Source organism: Pipra filicauda, unplaced genomic scaffold (genome assembly GCF_003945595.2).
Source record: "Pipra filicauda isolate LSUMZ 115617 unplaced genomic scaffold, ASM394559v2 scaffold84_size4826128_pilon, whole genome shotgun sequence".
Taxonomy (NCBI): Eukaryota; Metazoa; Chordata; class Aves; order Passeriformes; family Pipridae; genus Pipra; species Pipra filicauda.
The window spans coordinates 4,440,569-4,458,112 of record NW_024105031.1 but is presented as its reverse complement, the minus strand read 5'-3'; the positions used below and the strand labels follow the sequence as shown (position 1 = coordinate 4,458,112).

Here is a 17,544-nt window from a genome sequence, read left to right as displayed (position 1 = left end):
GAGATTGCTATACATACACTTCTTGTGTCTTCTAAAATGGTCAGTTAGTACTATGCAGGGAAGTAATTGTTTTCCAGGGGAAAATGAATTATATGGATGATATAAGAGATTATTAATTGTGGCAACAAATCAAAGGATTACTTAGTAACCTGTGATATACCAGAAGACATAAGGCTGTTTTCAGAAACAAGAAGTACAAGTACAATGAATAAACTCAGTTACTTAAAAGAACAGTTTCAATGCTCCAGCTTAGTTTCATTTCTGTTAGGACTGACCATGAAAAAGCTGGTGAACCTGTCAAAAACCTATCTCAATAATTCTAATAATTAATCCTATAATAGAATATTAATTCTAGTAATAACACCGTGTCTCTCTACATAACCCATTTGTTGAAAATACACATGAAAACATGCAAGAAGAGATAGCAACAAAAAGGTAAAGATGATCTCGGAGACGGTTTGTGGTGGCAACCAACACTGGGTGCACTGGGACAAGTCCCGCATACGAGTGATGGGTACTCATCACTGTTGGTTTGTATTCAGAAATGAGACTCTGGTAAGTGGTCTATGCGCTACTTTTGGATGAAAACTGAGTGGAGTCAGTGAAGTAGTTGTGAGTGTAGTTAGAGGAGCCTTCCTGCCCAAACCTTTTAAATCTAGACTGTTTTAAAACTATCAGATGTAATAAAAGGTAAAGTTAATCCTGTATAAACTTGTGGTAACTAAAGTGATTAAGGTGGTGGAGTCACTGTCCCTGGAGGCGTTCAAGAAACGACTGGACGGGGCACTTAGTGCCACGGTCTAATTGACAAGGTAAGTAATCGGTCAAAGGTTGGACTCGATAATCTCAAGAGGTCTTGTCCAACTTAAACGATTCTGTGGTTCTGTGTTCTCTGAGTCGGTGTTATGTGTAAGCAGAACCCTGCGTAAGCGTTTACGATCGCTCTTATCTCACCCCTCCGTTGCCCTGGGAAGACCCGCAAAGGCTGGGAGATTAACAGTGGCTACTCACGAGGTGCGAGCACGCCCGTGTTTTGGAAGTGTGACGGAGGAGGCGATGACTTCATCGGGGCATGTGAGTGCGACAGAAGTGATGTTGTAATCATGGACATGCCGGGAGGGGACCGTGGGAGCGCTGTACGGAGGAACAGCAGCACGACCCCGCACACCTTGGGAGCGCCGCCTTGCTCGGGCCCTCTCGCCCCCGAGTCCGTCTGCCTTAGGAACAGGGGGAACGGTCAGACCGTGAGACAGCCGGAGAACCCTCCCGCCTCCAGCCGGATCCCGCCCCGCGCGGGCAGGGCCGGGCTGGAAGTGACGCGGGCGGGCGGGGCTGCGCGGCACTGATGGCGGAGGCCCCATGTTGATGTCCCTGGCGCTCTCCGCGTCTGTCTAGGTAAGGGCGCTCCGGGGCCTGGCTGGGGGGAACGGGCAGGGCTGACACGCTCTTTCCTCCCTGCCTCCGGCAGCCCCCGGAGCGGGTGGGGCCGTGAGGCCGCGGTTCTGCGCCACCGGCCCCCGCCAGCTGTGCGGGCCGGCCGAGGTCGGGAGGGGAGTGGCGGGGCCGGGCTGCGGGAGACGGCGGGGCTCCCCTTCCTGGGGGGAAGGCGAAGGCCCGGAGCAAAGGTGATCGAGGCGGGCAAGTGAGGCCGCGCCGGCCGCTGACGGAGCAGCGGCGGGGAAGGGGCAGGAGGCGGCCGGGGCAGGTCTGGCCGGGGGTGTCAGGTGCCCGGGACCGCGGCCGGAGGACTCCCGGGGCGGCTGACTGGGGCAGTACGGCTCGTCCTGCTTTTGCTCTTCTTGCCCGACGAGCTTTTCCTCTTTTTCACCGTTCTTTTCGCTGCGTAAAACCAAACGCGTCGCTCAGCCTCTCCGTGGGAAGCGCTTGTCATGTCGGTAATGAAGCCGGTGCGTAGCTCTCCCTCCTTCTCCTCCTCCTCTCCTCCTCTCCTGTTTCCTAACCGGTAGCAGTGAGTTAAGCAGGCAGGCAAGCACGCAGCATCGCCCTAAACTATTCTTGAACTGTAAGTAGATCTCAGCATCACCTAAGCTCCGGGGATTTTCCTGCTAGGCAACAGTAATCCCAGATGACTGTGCTGGTCTGCCCAAGTTCAGATTTGTGAACAGTTCTGCTTTGGGCTTGGAAACCAGTCTCCCTTTACTGGTTCCACTAAAGAACTTCAGAGGTTCCAGTACTACTCAGCAGTGGCAGCTGGCAACTGGTGTGCTGAAATTAGTATATTTTTTTCTTTTTTTTCCTCCGGTAGTGTGTGCTTAGGCTAAACTATACAATCTTAAAAATAGACTTATTAAAAAAAAATCAATTGTTTTTGTTATTAATGCTTTGCTAACCGTTTTTATACTTATTCTGGCTGGTGAAAACTGAAGCACTATTTCATGTTAGTGTTTTTTGGCTAATTTACTGAATTACTAAAAATGAATTAATTTGTTGCACTTGGAAATAAGGTTATTCTGCTTCTTTTAGAACTGTAGAAACTGCTGCTGCATACTGTTTATAGTTCAGAGTGGATTTGAGAGCTGTCTTGAATATAATACTCTGTTTTGATATGTGTGGGAGCTTTCAGGGTTTTCCTATGCTGTAAAATTTGCTACTCTCTTCTGGACCCTGAAGCTACCAACTGATAGGATTTATATGTACCCTATTTTCTCTAGAAAACTGTCTTTTGATCTCTACTCAGTTTCTGGCTTGTTTAAGTTCTTGTTTTTCCTTTGTATCTGTTCATCTTCACAAGCTTGGCATTTTATCTTATAACCTGTGTTGTTCAGCGTACAAAATTGTTTTTTGTTTAACATCTGATACATTGAAATAATGTCATGGCTGCCTGTATGTACTTAATGTGTTACACTAAATTGGACAGTATTAAGCTTGAATATTGAGGGCTTACAACTGAAAACGCCCTCTATTTACTTTACTTTTTCCTTGTTTTGAATGATGAATATCTGTTTACTTCAGAGTGCATTTTATTTCAGAAAACACAGGGTCTTTGCAACTTATTTTTTAGCCGGTGAAATTGTAAAAGGCTATAGGAAATACTCAAACAGCTTTTAATCTTTGAACTACTTGAGACTTGCAGTGCCCTATCCCCTTTTGTTTTTGTTTTCCACATGTATCTTCAATGAAAGTAATATATTATGTCACACACTTGGCAGTTACTTCTTTCAAAATGTGAATTTGCTTGGTCAGTATAAAATTACTTTTAACATCAATTGCAAGAATAGGATGGCTCATCTTTCTAGAAGGTTTAGATACATAAGGCCAAAATCCTCTTGATAGGAAATACTTTGACAGAATTGTGATTGTACCTGGAAATCAGACACTCGAAACTTTTCAGTTGCCCGTATTCTATTTTTGGCAGATATTGCCGAATCTGAGGAAAGGATGTTCTTGTTCTGCTGGTGAGGCATCTTGTGTTGCTGTAATTTGTAGCACTGTGTATCCTGAATGAGGTGGTGAATGGAGAGCATGATTAAAAGCTTTTGCAGTCCCAACTGATTAGTGTTAATCCGTCAAACTGCATGCATACCTCAGTGTTCCTGCTGTCAATGCAGTCCATTGTTTATGGAAATGAAGCCAAACGTGTGGAGCTGAGAGCATGTGTTACAGTGAGAATAGTAAAAGATGCTCATGGACTGCTGAACGGTAGCAGGAGAAGTCTTTTGAAGAAGAAGCAGGGAAAAAAGCCAACCCAAACAAACCCCTCCTGTTTAGATAAACTTTCTTGTCTTTAAAAAAGGTCTTAAAATGGAACTTTGATACTTCTACTGAGAGGGGAAGAAAAACTTCATATATAAAAATCCTGTGAAAAGCACTGAGCACTATGGATTCTGAGAAAAATGTAAAGCAGGGAAACTACAGAAGTTTTGTTTCTCCTTCTCTACCATGTCTAGAACCATTAAGAATCTCTCATTGAGTTAAACCTTGCTTTGTTTTCCCATCACTGCTTTTATTTTCCACTTTTTGCCGCTGTATCTGAGATAGAATACTGGAGACATTCAGCTAAGCAGCGGTTTCTCTCCATCTTGATGTCATTGCTGAAATAACTACTTTTTTATTCTGAGAGGTGATTGTTTTGGAATGATGCTGAGTCAGTGCACTTTGGTGAATTTAGTCTGTGGCTATCTGTTTTTGGAACAGGGGAACCAATTGTTAGGGTTTTCTGTCTTGTTTATTTCAACTAGATTAATTTTTGTAATTTAACTAATTTTTCCACTATGTTGAAGTAGCAACTTCTACAATTTCATTACAGATCAATCATGTCATCCTTTCAAGAAGTTCCGTCTTCAACTAACACTTTGCAGACTTCCAATTTTGCACACGTGATTTTTCAAAATGTGGCGAAAAGTTATCTTCCAAACACACATCTTGAATGTCACTACACTCTAACCCAGTTTATCCATCCTCATCAAAAAGATTGGGTTGGCATTTTCAAGGTAAGTGAAGCTTGTTCTATTGCTATTTTTCAAATGTTTGCTCACTCTCTTACTGGTTAAAAAAAATAAATCCCAACAACATAAAAGCTCTCTCATAAACTTTTAAAGTTGAACATCACTTAAGTGGTGTGTTAGAGTGTAAGTTTTGTAACAAAGACCAAACTGGAGCTCAAAACTGGAACTCAAAATGAGTATGCTTAAGATCAGCTGGAATAAAGGGAAGGTGTGATGTGGTGCTGGTGTGCAGAATTAAATGGAGATGATTTGAGAAGAGGCGTGTGCTCACCGAGTGACATTGTAAACAGGACTATGTGAAGAATATGATACAGAGTTAGTGTGAAATGTGTGTGGAAAGAATGAAAACTAAGCTGGAGATAGACTGATACACATCCCTGATTAATTGTTCTTCTAGAACAGGCTGAACATTATAGATCACTAAACTTGTTCAAAACAGACTCTTGAAAAAGATGGAGGGGTGAGGCCACTCCTCCAAAGGTATTTGGAGATATTTTTAAAGGCTAGTAAAGCTTCATTAGAAGAATGGGATTAAAAATTCTTTAATTCTTATATCTACTTCTATTTAGGACCTTGATCCGTGTTTCTTTGTCAGTATAGCTCCTAATAGATGATGTTTATATTCTTTATTTGTGTGGCTAATACAAGTTTTGATTCAGCCTTTAAAGAAGTGATGCTTTGGCAGTGGAGAGGGCATAAAGGTGACAGACTAGTTTGGTACTGGAGGACCTTTCCTGTAGAACTGTGTCCACTATTTAAGAATGTAAATGCTTGACTTCATTATAATCTACAGATTATCAATGCATTGTTGGTCTTTATTCAAGATAAATTACTCCTCTGCAACATAAAAGTACTGCACTCTATAACAAAGCAGAAGCATTTTTAATGCTTTGTGCAGCGCCTACAGTCATGAAGTTTTGCGAGGGAGGTATCAACTTACAAGCAAGCACATTTCTCTAGTGGGAAGGTTTTAAAAATATGTGTATATATATATTGATTATTTGCAAATTTTTGCAATTTGTGTAACTGAGCACACTTGAGTATTTAGCTAATGACACTAATGAAACTTCAAAAACAATCTGTATCAAAAGTTTAGAAGAGTGCTGTTCATATTACACATAAACATCTTGAAATTATTTAAATGTAACTTTAGAAGTGAATGTAGTGACTTTGTCTTTTGGTTTAAGTGAGGGAGGCAATCAGACAGGACCCTAAAATTACTAAGTAGGAAAAATTAAAAAGAAGCATGAAACAGTTTTTTGGTGACTACATGAAATGCTGTTTACAATGTGCAGCTATCTGATTTCATCTTGACTGTGATGATAGCTTTCATAAACTGTTGAGGTATGAGTTTTTATTTTACTTTAACAGTGGCAGGTAATACAGCTTTGGCATTCATTTGAGGAACGTCTTGAACTGGCATAAGGTATTACTACTGCTGACAGAAACATCTTTTACGCAGGGTGTCTTATTTCTTTGTACTTCCTCTCCTTTACGTGAAACAAGATCTTGTGTAATGAATCAAATCAGGGAATTGATTGAGGTTAAGACCAATGTTTTGTGACTGGATTTTTTAAGTGGAATTCCCCAACTGAATTTCCAGTTCACCTAATTCCCATCAGCACAAGGGAACGAAGCATTGTAAGATGGGAAAAGAATAAAAATGGCTTTCTTTTTGTGACTATGTCAGCTTATATAATGTTATGGATATACTGACTTAGTATAGTTACATACAGGGAGTTAAATAGAGCCAACTGTCTGACTGTATCTGTTACTACAAATATGTATATGTAATGTTTACAGTAAAATAAACTGTGAAAGTGTAGTTGTCTTGGGACAGATAATAGTCAGAAGTTGTACTATACTGTGATCTGAGTGTAAAAATGAGTGACTTCTAGAGAACTGATTGTTCATGGACAAATAATAAACCACCTGGAGGTGGCTTGAAAACTGATGAAAATGGGCAGGTGTTTTATAATTTACCTCTCTAAAAGATGTATGAAGGAGAGAGGCATGTTTATTAAAGTGATTCTGTGATTGAAAATAGAAGGCAAAAGCAAATCTTGACTAGTTATGAGAACAATAATTAATGACCTGTAGTATTGGCCTAGTATGCAAGGAAAGAGGGGCTTCTGTGAGAGAGCTCAAGATGTAGATTCACAGACTGTTCATGTAGAGGGAATAAAGTTCACCTTGTCTTTTTGAAGTGCATAAATTGCTTAGAAAACAAACCTGTTTAAGCTCATGTCACCTAACCTTTGCCTGAAATTGCACCGAAAGTAACTAGTGTTGTAATAGTGAATACTGGACAGAGGGAAAAGGCACCTAGTTTAAAATAAACAATAAAATCCCCCCCAAAAAACAGTGGTGATTTCCGATTTGTACAGAAAATAAGTAAGGAATAAGGTCCTCCATGCCTCCTGTGAACCTTGTGTTGGTTTTGGTTCTGATGTTGATTTTTGTTGAAGGGGACAGCTTCAACTGTATTCTGTCCTGTTAGATAGATAAGAATTTTTTTATTGAACTGAAAAAAATCTATAGGTACCTTTTTAGTGAATGGTTTTCATTTGCAAGTGCAAGTACGTTTCTTCAGCAATGATCACTTGATTGGTTATTTATATCCTTACATTATTGTCCCTGTTTTGCTAGTCCAGCTGTTAGCGCAGCTGCACAGTGAAATGGATCAGCAGAGTGATCTGCCAGGAAAATACAGTCCTTCCTCTGTCAGCTTTTACCATCTTATTTCAAAACTGGTTTGGTTCTTTAGTTTGATTGCTGTGTGATGCAATGGGCAACTGTGCTGGCATCACTCTGATGGAAACAAGGGGACTGGGAAGGTGCGTTGTAGATGGGCTATGGCTACTTTATTGGTGTGGCTGCATCATGTAGAATGACAATTTAAGCTGCTTTTTCAAACTTTTTTTGAATTCTCTTCTGAAGAGCAGCTTACTTTTAAGTTGCAGAACTTAACAGATTCTACCAACTTCCCTGCATATGCTGTATATAAAATGTGATTTTTTTTTTTTTTTTGTTCCCGGTGTAAGTTGCTAAATGTTGAATTTCAGTAATACTGAGCATAAGGCATTTTGTGGTGGTGGTCATGGGTTTAAAACTGTTCCCAAGAAGGTGTTCATAAACTGGAAGATTAATGTTGCATATAGGAGAATTATTTCAGATATACCCATTTCCTTACAAACTGGATGTATCTAAATGAATACACTAATTTTGGGATTGGACATCTGGCAAAAACTTGGAGATGTGGGAAGTTCTGAATATGCAGCTTTTATTATTTTTGTATATATTCATCCTTCTTTTTCTTGCTTTTCCCCTATAGGAGGGAAGTCAAAACTAGGTCTTGACTCAGTCTTCAAATCTGTTGTCTTTCATTGCACCTCTGGTTTTTTTTGCTTTTATGATGTTCTGGAGAGTCATCTGTAATCAAATGCGAGAAGATCTTGATCAGTTATGTCCTTGCTTGTTACTGAGGGGGGAAAAAAAAAAAAGGGGCATTTTTTCAGAGATCTAATTCAGAGGTTTAATAATTGGCATGCACATCCTGAGCCTGAGTCCCTGTTCATGTAGGGAAAACTAAAATTTCAGATCAATTTTCCTTCTACTGAGGGTTTCTATGCAGAAAAATCTGATGGTTCTGAGTCAAAGGCAAGAAGACTTGCCATTCTCAATTGACTTCATAGGAGATCTGTACTCCCAGAGTGATCCAAGGCCAGTATCCTCTCTTTGTCTCTGCTCATCTCTGATTAATTAAAATCTGGAGAGGTCTTGAGAGTAATCCAAATCTAAAAGAGGAAAAATAACTAATGTGTGCACTACATCTGGCAGCAAAAGTGGTCTGTCTGTAGGTAGTCCTAATTTCCGGCCAGGGAAGTCTACATATTGTGATATATTTCACAATAAAGTGAATAATCATATGGCTGAATGATATTTTTGCATTATTAATGCATAATGTCCAGATTTGCAGAAGTGTTTGAAAAACCTGCTTGGTTGGTAAGAAGCAGTGCTTACCTCTCTGTCTAGAGCATATGTCTGCAAACAGAGCTGTCTGTTGTTCAGTATATAAGAGAGGCAGGTTTTCTATCCATCTCAAAGGCACAAGGAAAGAATTCTGTGGGGACTATAAAGATATTGCATCAAAGGTGTAGGTGTTTGTGGGGTTATATCATAATACTTTGTGCATCTCTGAAGGTGTAATTTTGCTGAGGCCAGCATGCTGGAACGATGTGTGGTATCAGCAGGTAATCAGTCTTACATATGTTAAGCTAATGGTCTTTGGTCTTGCTGTGTCATTAATTAACTATTCTATCAAAACTTTTCTATTCCTCAGTTCTAGCTGATATATTTTTCTAAGTAATCTACATTACCATTCCTCTAGGATGTTGACAAGTTGTAGACATGCTTTGGTGTTGACTGTCTCAGTGTACCCCTAGAGAAGGAAGGGAAATGTTTTATTTCTTACTGTCCATGTTTTTAATATCCACACCTTAAAAATTGTAATCTGGTAACTTAACATATGGAAAAATTGAATAACCGGAATTGGGAAGATCTTAGTAACTTATTTGATCACAGTGAGTCCCTCCTTGCTCTGAGAGAGCACTCAGTATTTAGGACGTCATACCTGAGCTACTGTTTGTGCTTCAGGACAGTACCTGTGTCTACATGCAACTTGGTTTCTCACTTTTCAATGTCCTGATCTATAGCAGACCTCAGAATTAAATTGTCTGTGGTCAAAAACATTTGTAACAGTATTTGACTTTGTATTTGATATACACTTAAGGAATAGCTTGGTGTTTGTGTTTTATAAAGGCAATGTGGATATGTCTTTGTATAGTACTCTGGGTTCTTTAGTCTTTTTTGGACTGCAAATAACGGTACAGCTTGTGTGAGTCATTTCAATATCCTGATTCTGTTGTAGATTGATCACTAAAAAACCACAGCAATTACTTCCATATATTGAGATCACGTTATGAAGTATAATACAACATCTGGATGTGTTATTGACCATATGCATATAGAAATACTATTTTTCTGGCACAGAATCGTCACTGCACAGCTGGCCATGATAGATACAAGAGTGTGCAGTGGACAGTATGTCCTGTTGTTAAAATAGTTGGGAATAGAATTATTGGAATTCAGAATGTTTTGAGAATTGCTATATTTGTGAGTTAGAGTGATTCTGTTGGTTTCTGATTTACCTTCTTTGGAAGGACATGCAAATAATACTTAGCTTAAAAAACAAAAAAAAAAAGATGTCCGTGGCAGCATATTTGCAGTTGCTATACTAAATGAAGAGAAGGATAATCTGGGTTTGTGTGATGTTACCTTTGACGAGAAATTCTGCCATTTTATTCCAAATGTCATTAATTTTCTAAATATATTTGTTACAGTAGGTTTGTGTGGTCAGAGTCAGAATGGGCATGACAAAGTAGGCAGTAGCTAGTAGAAATTTTGAAGTAAGAGACTGTGCTAATTTATTGTTCTCATGAGATGTGATAGTAAGGGAATAGTTCACTTAAACCCCACCCACCCCTTTTTAATACATTTTCATACTTATCTCCTAAAGTAAACTATAGCTTTTTTTCTCTTTGATCTGTCATAACATTTCCTTGGACAGTCATTTACATATGTAGCAGGTTTTCTTTTAGAGAATTCATATTGTTTCTATATTTATTTTGATTTATACCTAATAGAGAAAGTTGATCCTGTGGTCTAGGCACGCGGTCAGTGCCATTTTGACACATTCCTCTGAACTGTGAGGTAGAAATACAACCAACAAGAGATGATCATAACTTAGGATCCTGATAGTACCTTGATATTGCAACAAATACCATATGTTTTCAACAGCTCAAGTTGAAAGATTGCCTGTATGTGTTTGTAACATTTAGCAGAGATGCCTTCTTGAGGTCTGGGAATAAGAGAACACAGTAAGATTACAGGCTTTCACAAAGAGTTTAGAGTACTTTGCAGCCATCTTCTGCCCACGAATGTCTCAGCTTTAGGGCTCCTGTTGTATAACAAATTTTAATCTCGGTGTGAGTAGCGAGGTGATGTTTGAAGTGAGGTCTTAAGTGTCTTGGTCTGAGGTAAGGGAAAGTTGAATGTATTATAAGGGGGGATCACAGACCTACTAAAGACCTCTAAGGTTTAATTTTATTGTTTACTTATTTTGAAATGCCTGTGCCTGAATGTTACTGAAATGTACTTAGTACTTTAATAAGTATTTTTCCTCACGTCCAGCTTCTGAAATTTTTTTGTACAGTTTGATCCTTTCAGAACTGGCATCTAGATACCATTGTTTGCTGGTGATGCTTGTGTTCAAAAGTATATTGCATCAGTGAGGTGTCAGTGTTAACAGTTAACTCGCAGTAATTTTGCCTGGTGTGAGCTTCACTGCCCCTAGATGTTTTAATTTTCCCATCTGTTAGTTGTAGCTTGATTTTTGTAGCTGCCTGTGGTGGATTGTCATATACTACAGTAGCACAAGCACTACTGTGACTTTCAAGTAATGTTACTTTAACTCAGGGTTATGGCCCAAAGGAGCCTGCTTGGAGAAATCACTTCCTTTGATACTGGGCCCAATGGCATTTTGCTTAGACACCTGTGTTATCTGTGGTTTGAGTCAAAATAACTGTTTCTTACTATGTGGAACATGTCAAGGCTTTTCACTTACTGTTGTCAGTAGTAATTATACTGTATAATGTGCATCCAGAGCCTTACCTGTTGTCTGAAATTTTGCTTCTTTTGGAGTTAGCATATTGTATTTTTGCAGTACTTTGGGTACTTTGCTAAATTACTTTGTCAGATATGTAATTTGCCTTCTGAATTACAAAAAAGACATAATTTTTACTCTGATAAGCTTTGTGGTTGGGGTTGTGTGACCTTCCCCCCACCCCCTTTTGCTTAATTGGGTTGTATTAGGTATTTACAGTAAAGGCCCACTGATTATGCTGAAGTTGGTTCAGCTAAACAAGTGTTTCCTGGGTTTGCTGCTTTGTCCTGCTGATGTTGTATGGGTAGGTCAGGCACTGTTAATGCAGCAGAATGAATGCTGCTGTTCTTCCAGCTGCATAGCAGCTTTCTGAGGCCAGGAAACAAAATGCCAAGTGAGCTTCCCTTGCAGTGGTCTTTCTTTAAAGCACTCTGTCTCAAGACTGAGTTAACTGACTTTACCAAGGCATTATAAAAGGAAAGAAATTTAACAAAATGCAAGAACAGAAAAGTGTTTACTTTTCATGTTCATCTGAAACTTAAGAAATTAAAACAAAGTTTGAAATAACTCTTACACTGCAAACACTGCAGTTGTAAGGCAGAGCTTTCTTCTTAGAAAAGCTTACATTCTTTTTAAGAGGAATCCGAGGAGAGTTGGAGATAGAGTGAAATAAAATGGTTATTATTTTTCCTAAGTAATATATTTGGTAACTCATTGTTGCCATACAGACAGGCACTCCCTCCCCTGTCCCCACATTTATTTTCCTATGCAGCAACTTTTCTTCAAGCTATTTTGTTGAAATGTACTGTGGGTGAAATGTAAATAGTGGAAAGCTAATCCCACTGTGTGGCATTGCAGTAAGAAAGGGGCTTATATCTGTTGGGCAACATAGAAGAAAAAACTTTCATGATGACTATATGGCTATTTGTTAGTATAAGGAAAACCTGTCTAGTGTGAGTATTACGGACAGTTGAGTTGTCCTCACTTGCCCAGCCAAATTGCAAAGTACTTGGTGTTGGACTCTTAACCTTTACCAGGCTTTAGCTTTTCCACTGTGACTGCAGTGTTGGTTTATATGCCTGAAAAGTGTTTATTATTTCCTAAATTGAAATAAGCCTTTTTGCTTACAAGTAGAAAATGGGAATATCATGAGTGGATTACTCTGTAATGGCCTGTTAAAGCTTTCCGTTTTATGGAGGGAAAATTAAATAAAGTGAGGTTTCAATTATACATTGTTTGTACATAATAACCGAATCTGGATATGAAGCTTTTGTTGGATACATGATGTGTAGTTGTTGGTTTAAAAACATGGGTTGAGAGGGTGAAAGTAGGATTTGGTTTCTGGATTATTAATCTGTTGGTTAACATCTGGAAGGAAAGCAAGAGTGTTGGCATTTATGCACAAGTTTCTAATTTAAAAATGTGTTTCAGAGTGGAGTTTGTGAGAACTAAATGTAGAGAAATGGAGAATATAAAAGAATATGTTGAATATTAGATCAGCAGATGCTTTATTTCAAGTTATAAAATGGATTTTCTTCTTTCTGTTGATTTAGGAAGTTATGTCATCTAAATCTTATGTGCTCTTTTGACTAAGAAATAAGAATGTTTGTATTTTTTGAGTTTCTACCTCCGAGCAGAAGGTTTACAGAGTTTTCAATGAATTCCTTAAAAAGTAGTGGTACCAGCACAGTCAGTCAACGGGATGACTGCTGTGCTTATCAGATGAACACCATGATGAACTGGAGTTTATACTTCACAAGTCTTGCATGTAGTTTAGATGGGTTATTCTTATTTTTCTTCCTCTGAACTTCAGAAGGTTTTGTGTTGGAGTTCTTCTATACTTTGCAATGTTTGTGTGCTTGAATGTGGATATTGTAATGTTTGCCATTGCCCATGCCAGGTTTTTAAGGACTAATAGACTTCGCGTCCTCCACCTGGCTTAGAGAAAGTTTCCCAGCGTGTCCCATAGAAATTTCTTGTTTATTTAAGATTTCTGATGTTAAGAAAGGACTACTGTGCATTTGTTCCAGCTTTAGCACTTTGACTGGAACTTGGTTTCATTTTTGTAGTTGACTTTTTGTTGGCTGTGTTGTGTTGGGTTTTTTTTTCCAACTGATGTGTGAAGTTAAGGTTTTAAAATTTAGTTTCATATTTTAATACATAGGAATGGATTCTTCATTGCAAAATGGAACTGTTAATTTCACATGAGGCCTAAATAGGAATTAATTATGGGTTTCCACATCTTAACTCCTCCATGACAGTATACCCAGTTATTAATAAACTGTACCACACCTAGCTTTTGACAAGGGTTTTTGGTTTTGTTTTTGTTTTTTTGGGCAGTGGAATAAGTCAGATATTCTTCTCCTTTACCATTATACTATTATTAATAGCCATTGCTTTACAGTAGCAGCTTTGGCTTTCTGTTTAACTTGCATGTATTTCAAGCCTGTTGGAATTCAGAGGATAGAATCATAGAATAGCTTGGGTTGGAAGAGATGTTAAAGATCCTGTAGTTCCAACTCCCCTGCCGAGGGCAGGAACGCTGTCCACTACACCTGATTGCTCAGAGCTCCATCCAACCTGGCCTTGAATACTTCTTTAGATGGGCCATCCACAGGTTTTCTGGGCAACCTGTGCCACTGCCTCAACTGTATACAGAATTGCACTCTTATGAAAAGTCTGAAAGCAAAGGTTTGTTGAAGTTAGTGGGAAGACTGCACGGACTTAGCTGAGTTAGGTTTTCATGCAAATTTGTTTTTTTCTTTGCAGACGTGGTGTGTGTGTATGAGAGAATTATCATTCCAGTGAAATGCTGGTCTTTAGTATTGCAGAAGTTGTCCAAAAAATGCTAGTGTGGCCCTGTCAATTTTGGTCTTTTCAGTAGAAGAGAAAGCTGTTTTTTCTTTCCTCCTTTTTGTTTTCTGATGAGCTAGTTGGACCGTGGACACAAAATAGTCAGCATTGACAGAACTTACACTAAGAAATTCTTGCTATAAAATTAAGAATTAATATTTTTGTATTTTTCATAAAGTAATGTATCTTTATAGAAAAAAATAATATAGCAAATAGTAGTTTAATGTGTAGTGAAAACTGTCTGCTGTTTTACTTTATATAGACCCTTTTATTGCCTTAGACCCATTTATTGCTTTAGGTAACAAGCTTAATAAAATTAATGCTAAATCTTTGACATGCTTGTTAAATATTCCTGATTTGTAAACATTGTTAAGTATCTTTTTATTGCATGGTGAAGCAGAAATATATATAATATGTATAGTATGTTGCAAAGGCCAGACTGTGATACCTTAACTGTGCATAACAAATTGTTTTGCTTAAGGTTTTATCCCTCTTTCTTTTTGTTGTTGTTGCGGTTTATTTTATTTTAGGTTGGTTGGAGTACTGCAAGAGATTATTACACCTTTCTTTGGTCACCTATGCCAGATAATTATGTGGAAGGATCAACAGTTAACTGTGTACTGACTTTTCAAGGTAAGTGTAAAGCAGTATCTATCTGTATTTTCCAACCTATGCAGCTTTTTAAATACTGATCTGTTCCTTTCGGTGCTGAGGGTTGTATAGCAGTTGTATAGCAGTTTGTATAGACTTTTACAAAGATAAATTGGAGGAGAATTTTCCACGTTTCACTGTGTGAAGTACAGTCTTATTTTAGATGTCAAGGAAATTGTAAGGAAAAGTAAGTGACTTAATATATTTTTTACATAGTAATGGCCAGTATTCATGACTGATAGAGAAGCTCTGTTGGAAACTATTAAAATACAGATAGTGACTTTGTTTAATCATCAGCAGACATTTTTAATCTTGGCATTTTTTAATGCCTTGTGTCTTTACATTGTCTTTAGTCTCTGGACTTTAGACATCATTACCAATATTAAGTGATTCTTGTCAAAGAATAAATGATGGTTCGGTGAAGGTTCAGAGAAGTCAAAGAGTTGCAGAGAACATTTTACAGTGAGGAATTGATGGAAATACCTAAAGTTTTTATGAAAAGAATAAAGAAAAAACCAGAAAATGTTACACAACTGTAGAAATCTATAGTATAACTGAATTTTCAACACTGTGTGCAGATCATATCCTCTCCCTCCCCTTTGCAATCTCAAAAAAGTAGAACAAATAAACAAGGAAGATCAAAATTAGGAAATAGCTTCTGTATAAAGGTGTGGATTTAAAAAGGTGAGAGCCAGACTCTTCTCATTAAATGTAAAAAGGGACATTGGCTGCGATTTGTGACCTGGGAGGTTTATGCCTGATGTTGGGAAGATCCCTTTTACCAAGAGTGAGTAGTGCAGCACTTGAACAGGTATCCCTGGTTTGGAAGGATAAGAATTCCACACAGTTGTTTAGACGCAGCCACGGTAGTCTCAAACAGGTGCTAAAAACAGTCTCCGGAGTGAGAAGCTGGACTAAGTGACCTTCCAAACTTCCTTCTGCCTGATTTTTCAGCCTGGGAAAGAGAAATAATGTGAAGTGACTTATGTCTTCATTGTTTATATTTAAATAAGTAGGAACGGTTGATGTAAGGTATCAAATGACAGGTTCAAAATGGAGATAAAGATGATACTTTTCTGACACAGTCAATGTGCAGAACTTGTTGCCACAGGACATTACAAATGTCAAAAATATATGCACGTTCAGAATTTCGTGTGAAAAGAACACCTCCAGTAAACTTTTAAAATGCTTTTCTGCTTGCAAACAGATTTTTAGGTACCATTTTATCTTCTTTTTTACTTCCTAGAGTTGGCTTTAGTATTTGTGTGTGTGTGTTTATTGCTTAAAGTAGATAGAAAAAAATAACGATTGAAATCCTGAAGTGATGGCTGTATTAGCTTGTTCTCTTGTTAAAGCTGCAGATAATGATAGTTTGGATGAGTTCACTGTTCTTTGTATTGAAACTAAAAGTGATCTAGAAAGTAGCACTCTACATGCCATTATTAGTCCTTTGTACATAAAAATTTTACCACACATGAAGTGACTGGGTAACTCTGTCCCATCTCTTACATTCCATGCTGAAAGACCTCCACTTTTATAGAGCTGCCAGATCAAATCTCCATTCAGACAGTCTCCACGTTGTGTTTGGCAAGATATTTTAATGCTGCTGACATGAGATCAGTAGAGCTTCCAGGAGCTTAATTATCTGAGCTAAATAGTGAATGTTGTGCAGCATGCTTTAAATGTTTTGTTTTTTATGATCAAGTAGGTGTGCTGGAAGAAAATAAGCAGGAATCTGTTTTCTCCAGTACATGTTAGATACAAGAAAAAAGACTTAGAGTAGTTTTAAAACCAGCTTGTCTGAATCAATATTAAAACTTGCTGGAGCAGCAAGGAAGACTGTTCTGAATTTTTTTCTGCGTAATTGCATCTTACTTAATCACTGAATGAGATAAACTGAGTGGTATATAGGAAAGTGTAGTCAGGTCCAAAAGTATGAATCGAGGTTAAAATACTATTCCCAGAGCTACAGTTAATAAAGTATAAGACTAATTAAAGCATGAATTTCTCAATACAAGTACTGTCCATATAGCACATGTAATGTTTTACCATTTGTAAGAAAAGTAGCTAGGAGTACTGGGAAAAGACTTCTAGGAATCCAAAATAAAAGTTGGTGAATAGGAATCAATTATAAAATTAGAATGGGTGAAGATTGAGATGTGGTGAAATAAGAACTGAAACGGGTGACATCACCTGCTGGACTGAAAATCTGGTGAAGATTTATTATGCTAGTATCATACTCAGGCTGGCTAGGATATCTGATAATAAATGTTCTGAATAAGACCACATAGTTTTCTTACCACTAAACTGGGTAACGTGTGGTTTTTGCAATTATTACTAAAGGTGAAAATCTCATTAGTTCTGGAAATGTTTGTTTAACATCCCCAAATATTACTGTGTGAATTCAGGTAATGCAAGAGGCTTGATGTAGAAGCTTCAGTGGGCAACAGTTCAGTGGAATAGAAATTCTTCTGAAGTAATTTGCTTGCAACATGCAATATTACATAGCTAAAAGAAAGAGGATTTATTCTTACCTTGTAAAGTCTACAAGAATTTTTTTTTCAATTTTAAGAGTAAGCTCTTTGTTAACAAACTCCAGGCTCCCACCTCTGCCCCCCTTGTCTCTGGTGTTATCCATTCAGAGCATTGCTATGCTTTGGCGTTTAAAAACAGCGAAAGTGAATTGTGTTTGCTCCACAAAAAACCCAAAAAGGAAGATGGTAAAGTTACAGATGTCTTGTCATGGCGTATTATTCCGCCTTTGTCTGTTGTATTTGATTGCATAGGTATTTGCCAAAAATCACTCGCTCTTTGTTCTGTAACTTTACAACGGTTACATATAGCACCTAT

At 38.2% G+C, this 17,544-nt stretch overlaps 1 protein-coding gene across 6 annotated transcripts in view; it reads left to right on the top strand.

Annotated features, from left to right (window-relative positions):
• Positions 1–1,267: 1,267 nt before the first annotated feature.
• The window catches only part of TAX1BP1 (Tax1 binding protein 1), a 53,041-nt gene continuing 36,764 nt past the window's right edge, over positions 1,268–17,544 (top strand). The window contains exons 1-3 of one of the 6 annotated variants that reach the window (XM_039390623.1): positions 1,268–1,395; positions 4,268–4,451; positions 14,574–14,676. In XM_039390623.1, coding sequence (XP_039246557.1) covers positions 4,275–4,451; positions 14,574–14,676 — 280 coding nt within the window. In that variant the 5' untranslated portion in view covers positions 1,268–1,395; positions 4,268–4,274. Of the gene's footprint in view, positions 1,396–1,804; positions 1,908–4,256; positions 4,452–14,573; positions 14,677–17,544 lie in introns of those variants that run through there. The other 5 variants (XM_039390621.1, XM_039390619.1, XM_039390625.1 and 2 more) reach the window with 5 other exon arrangements.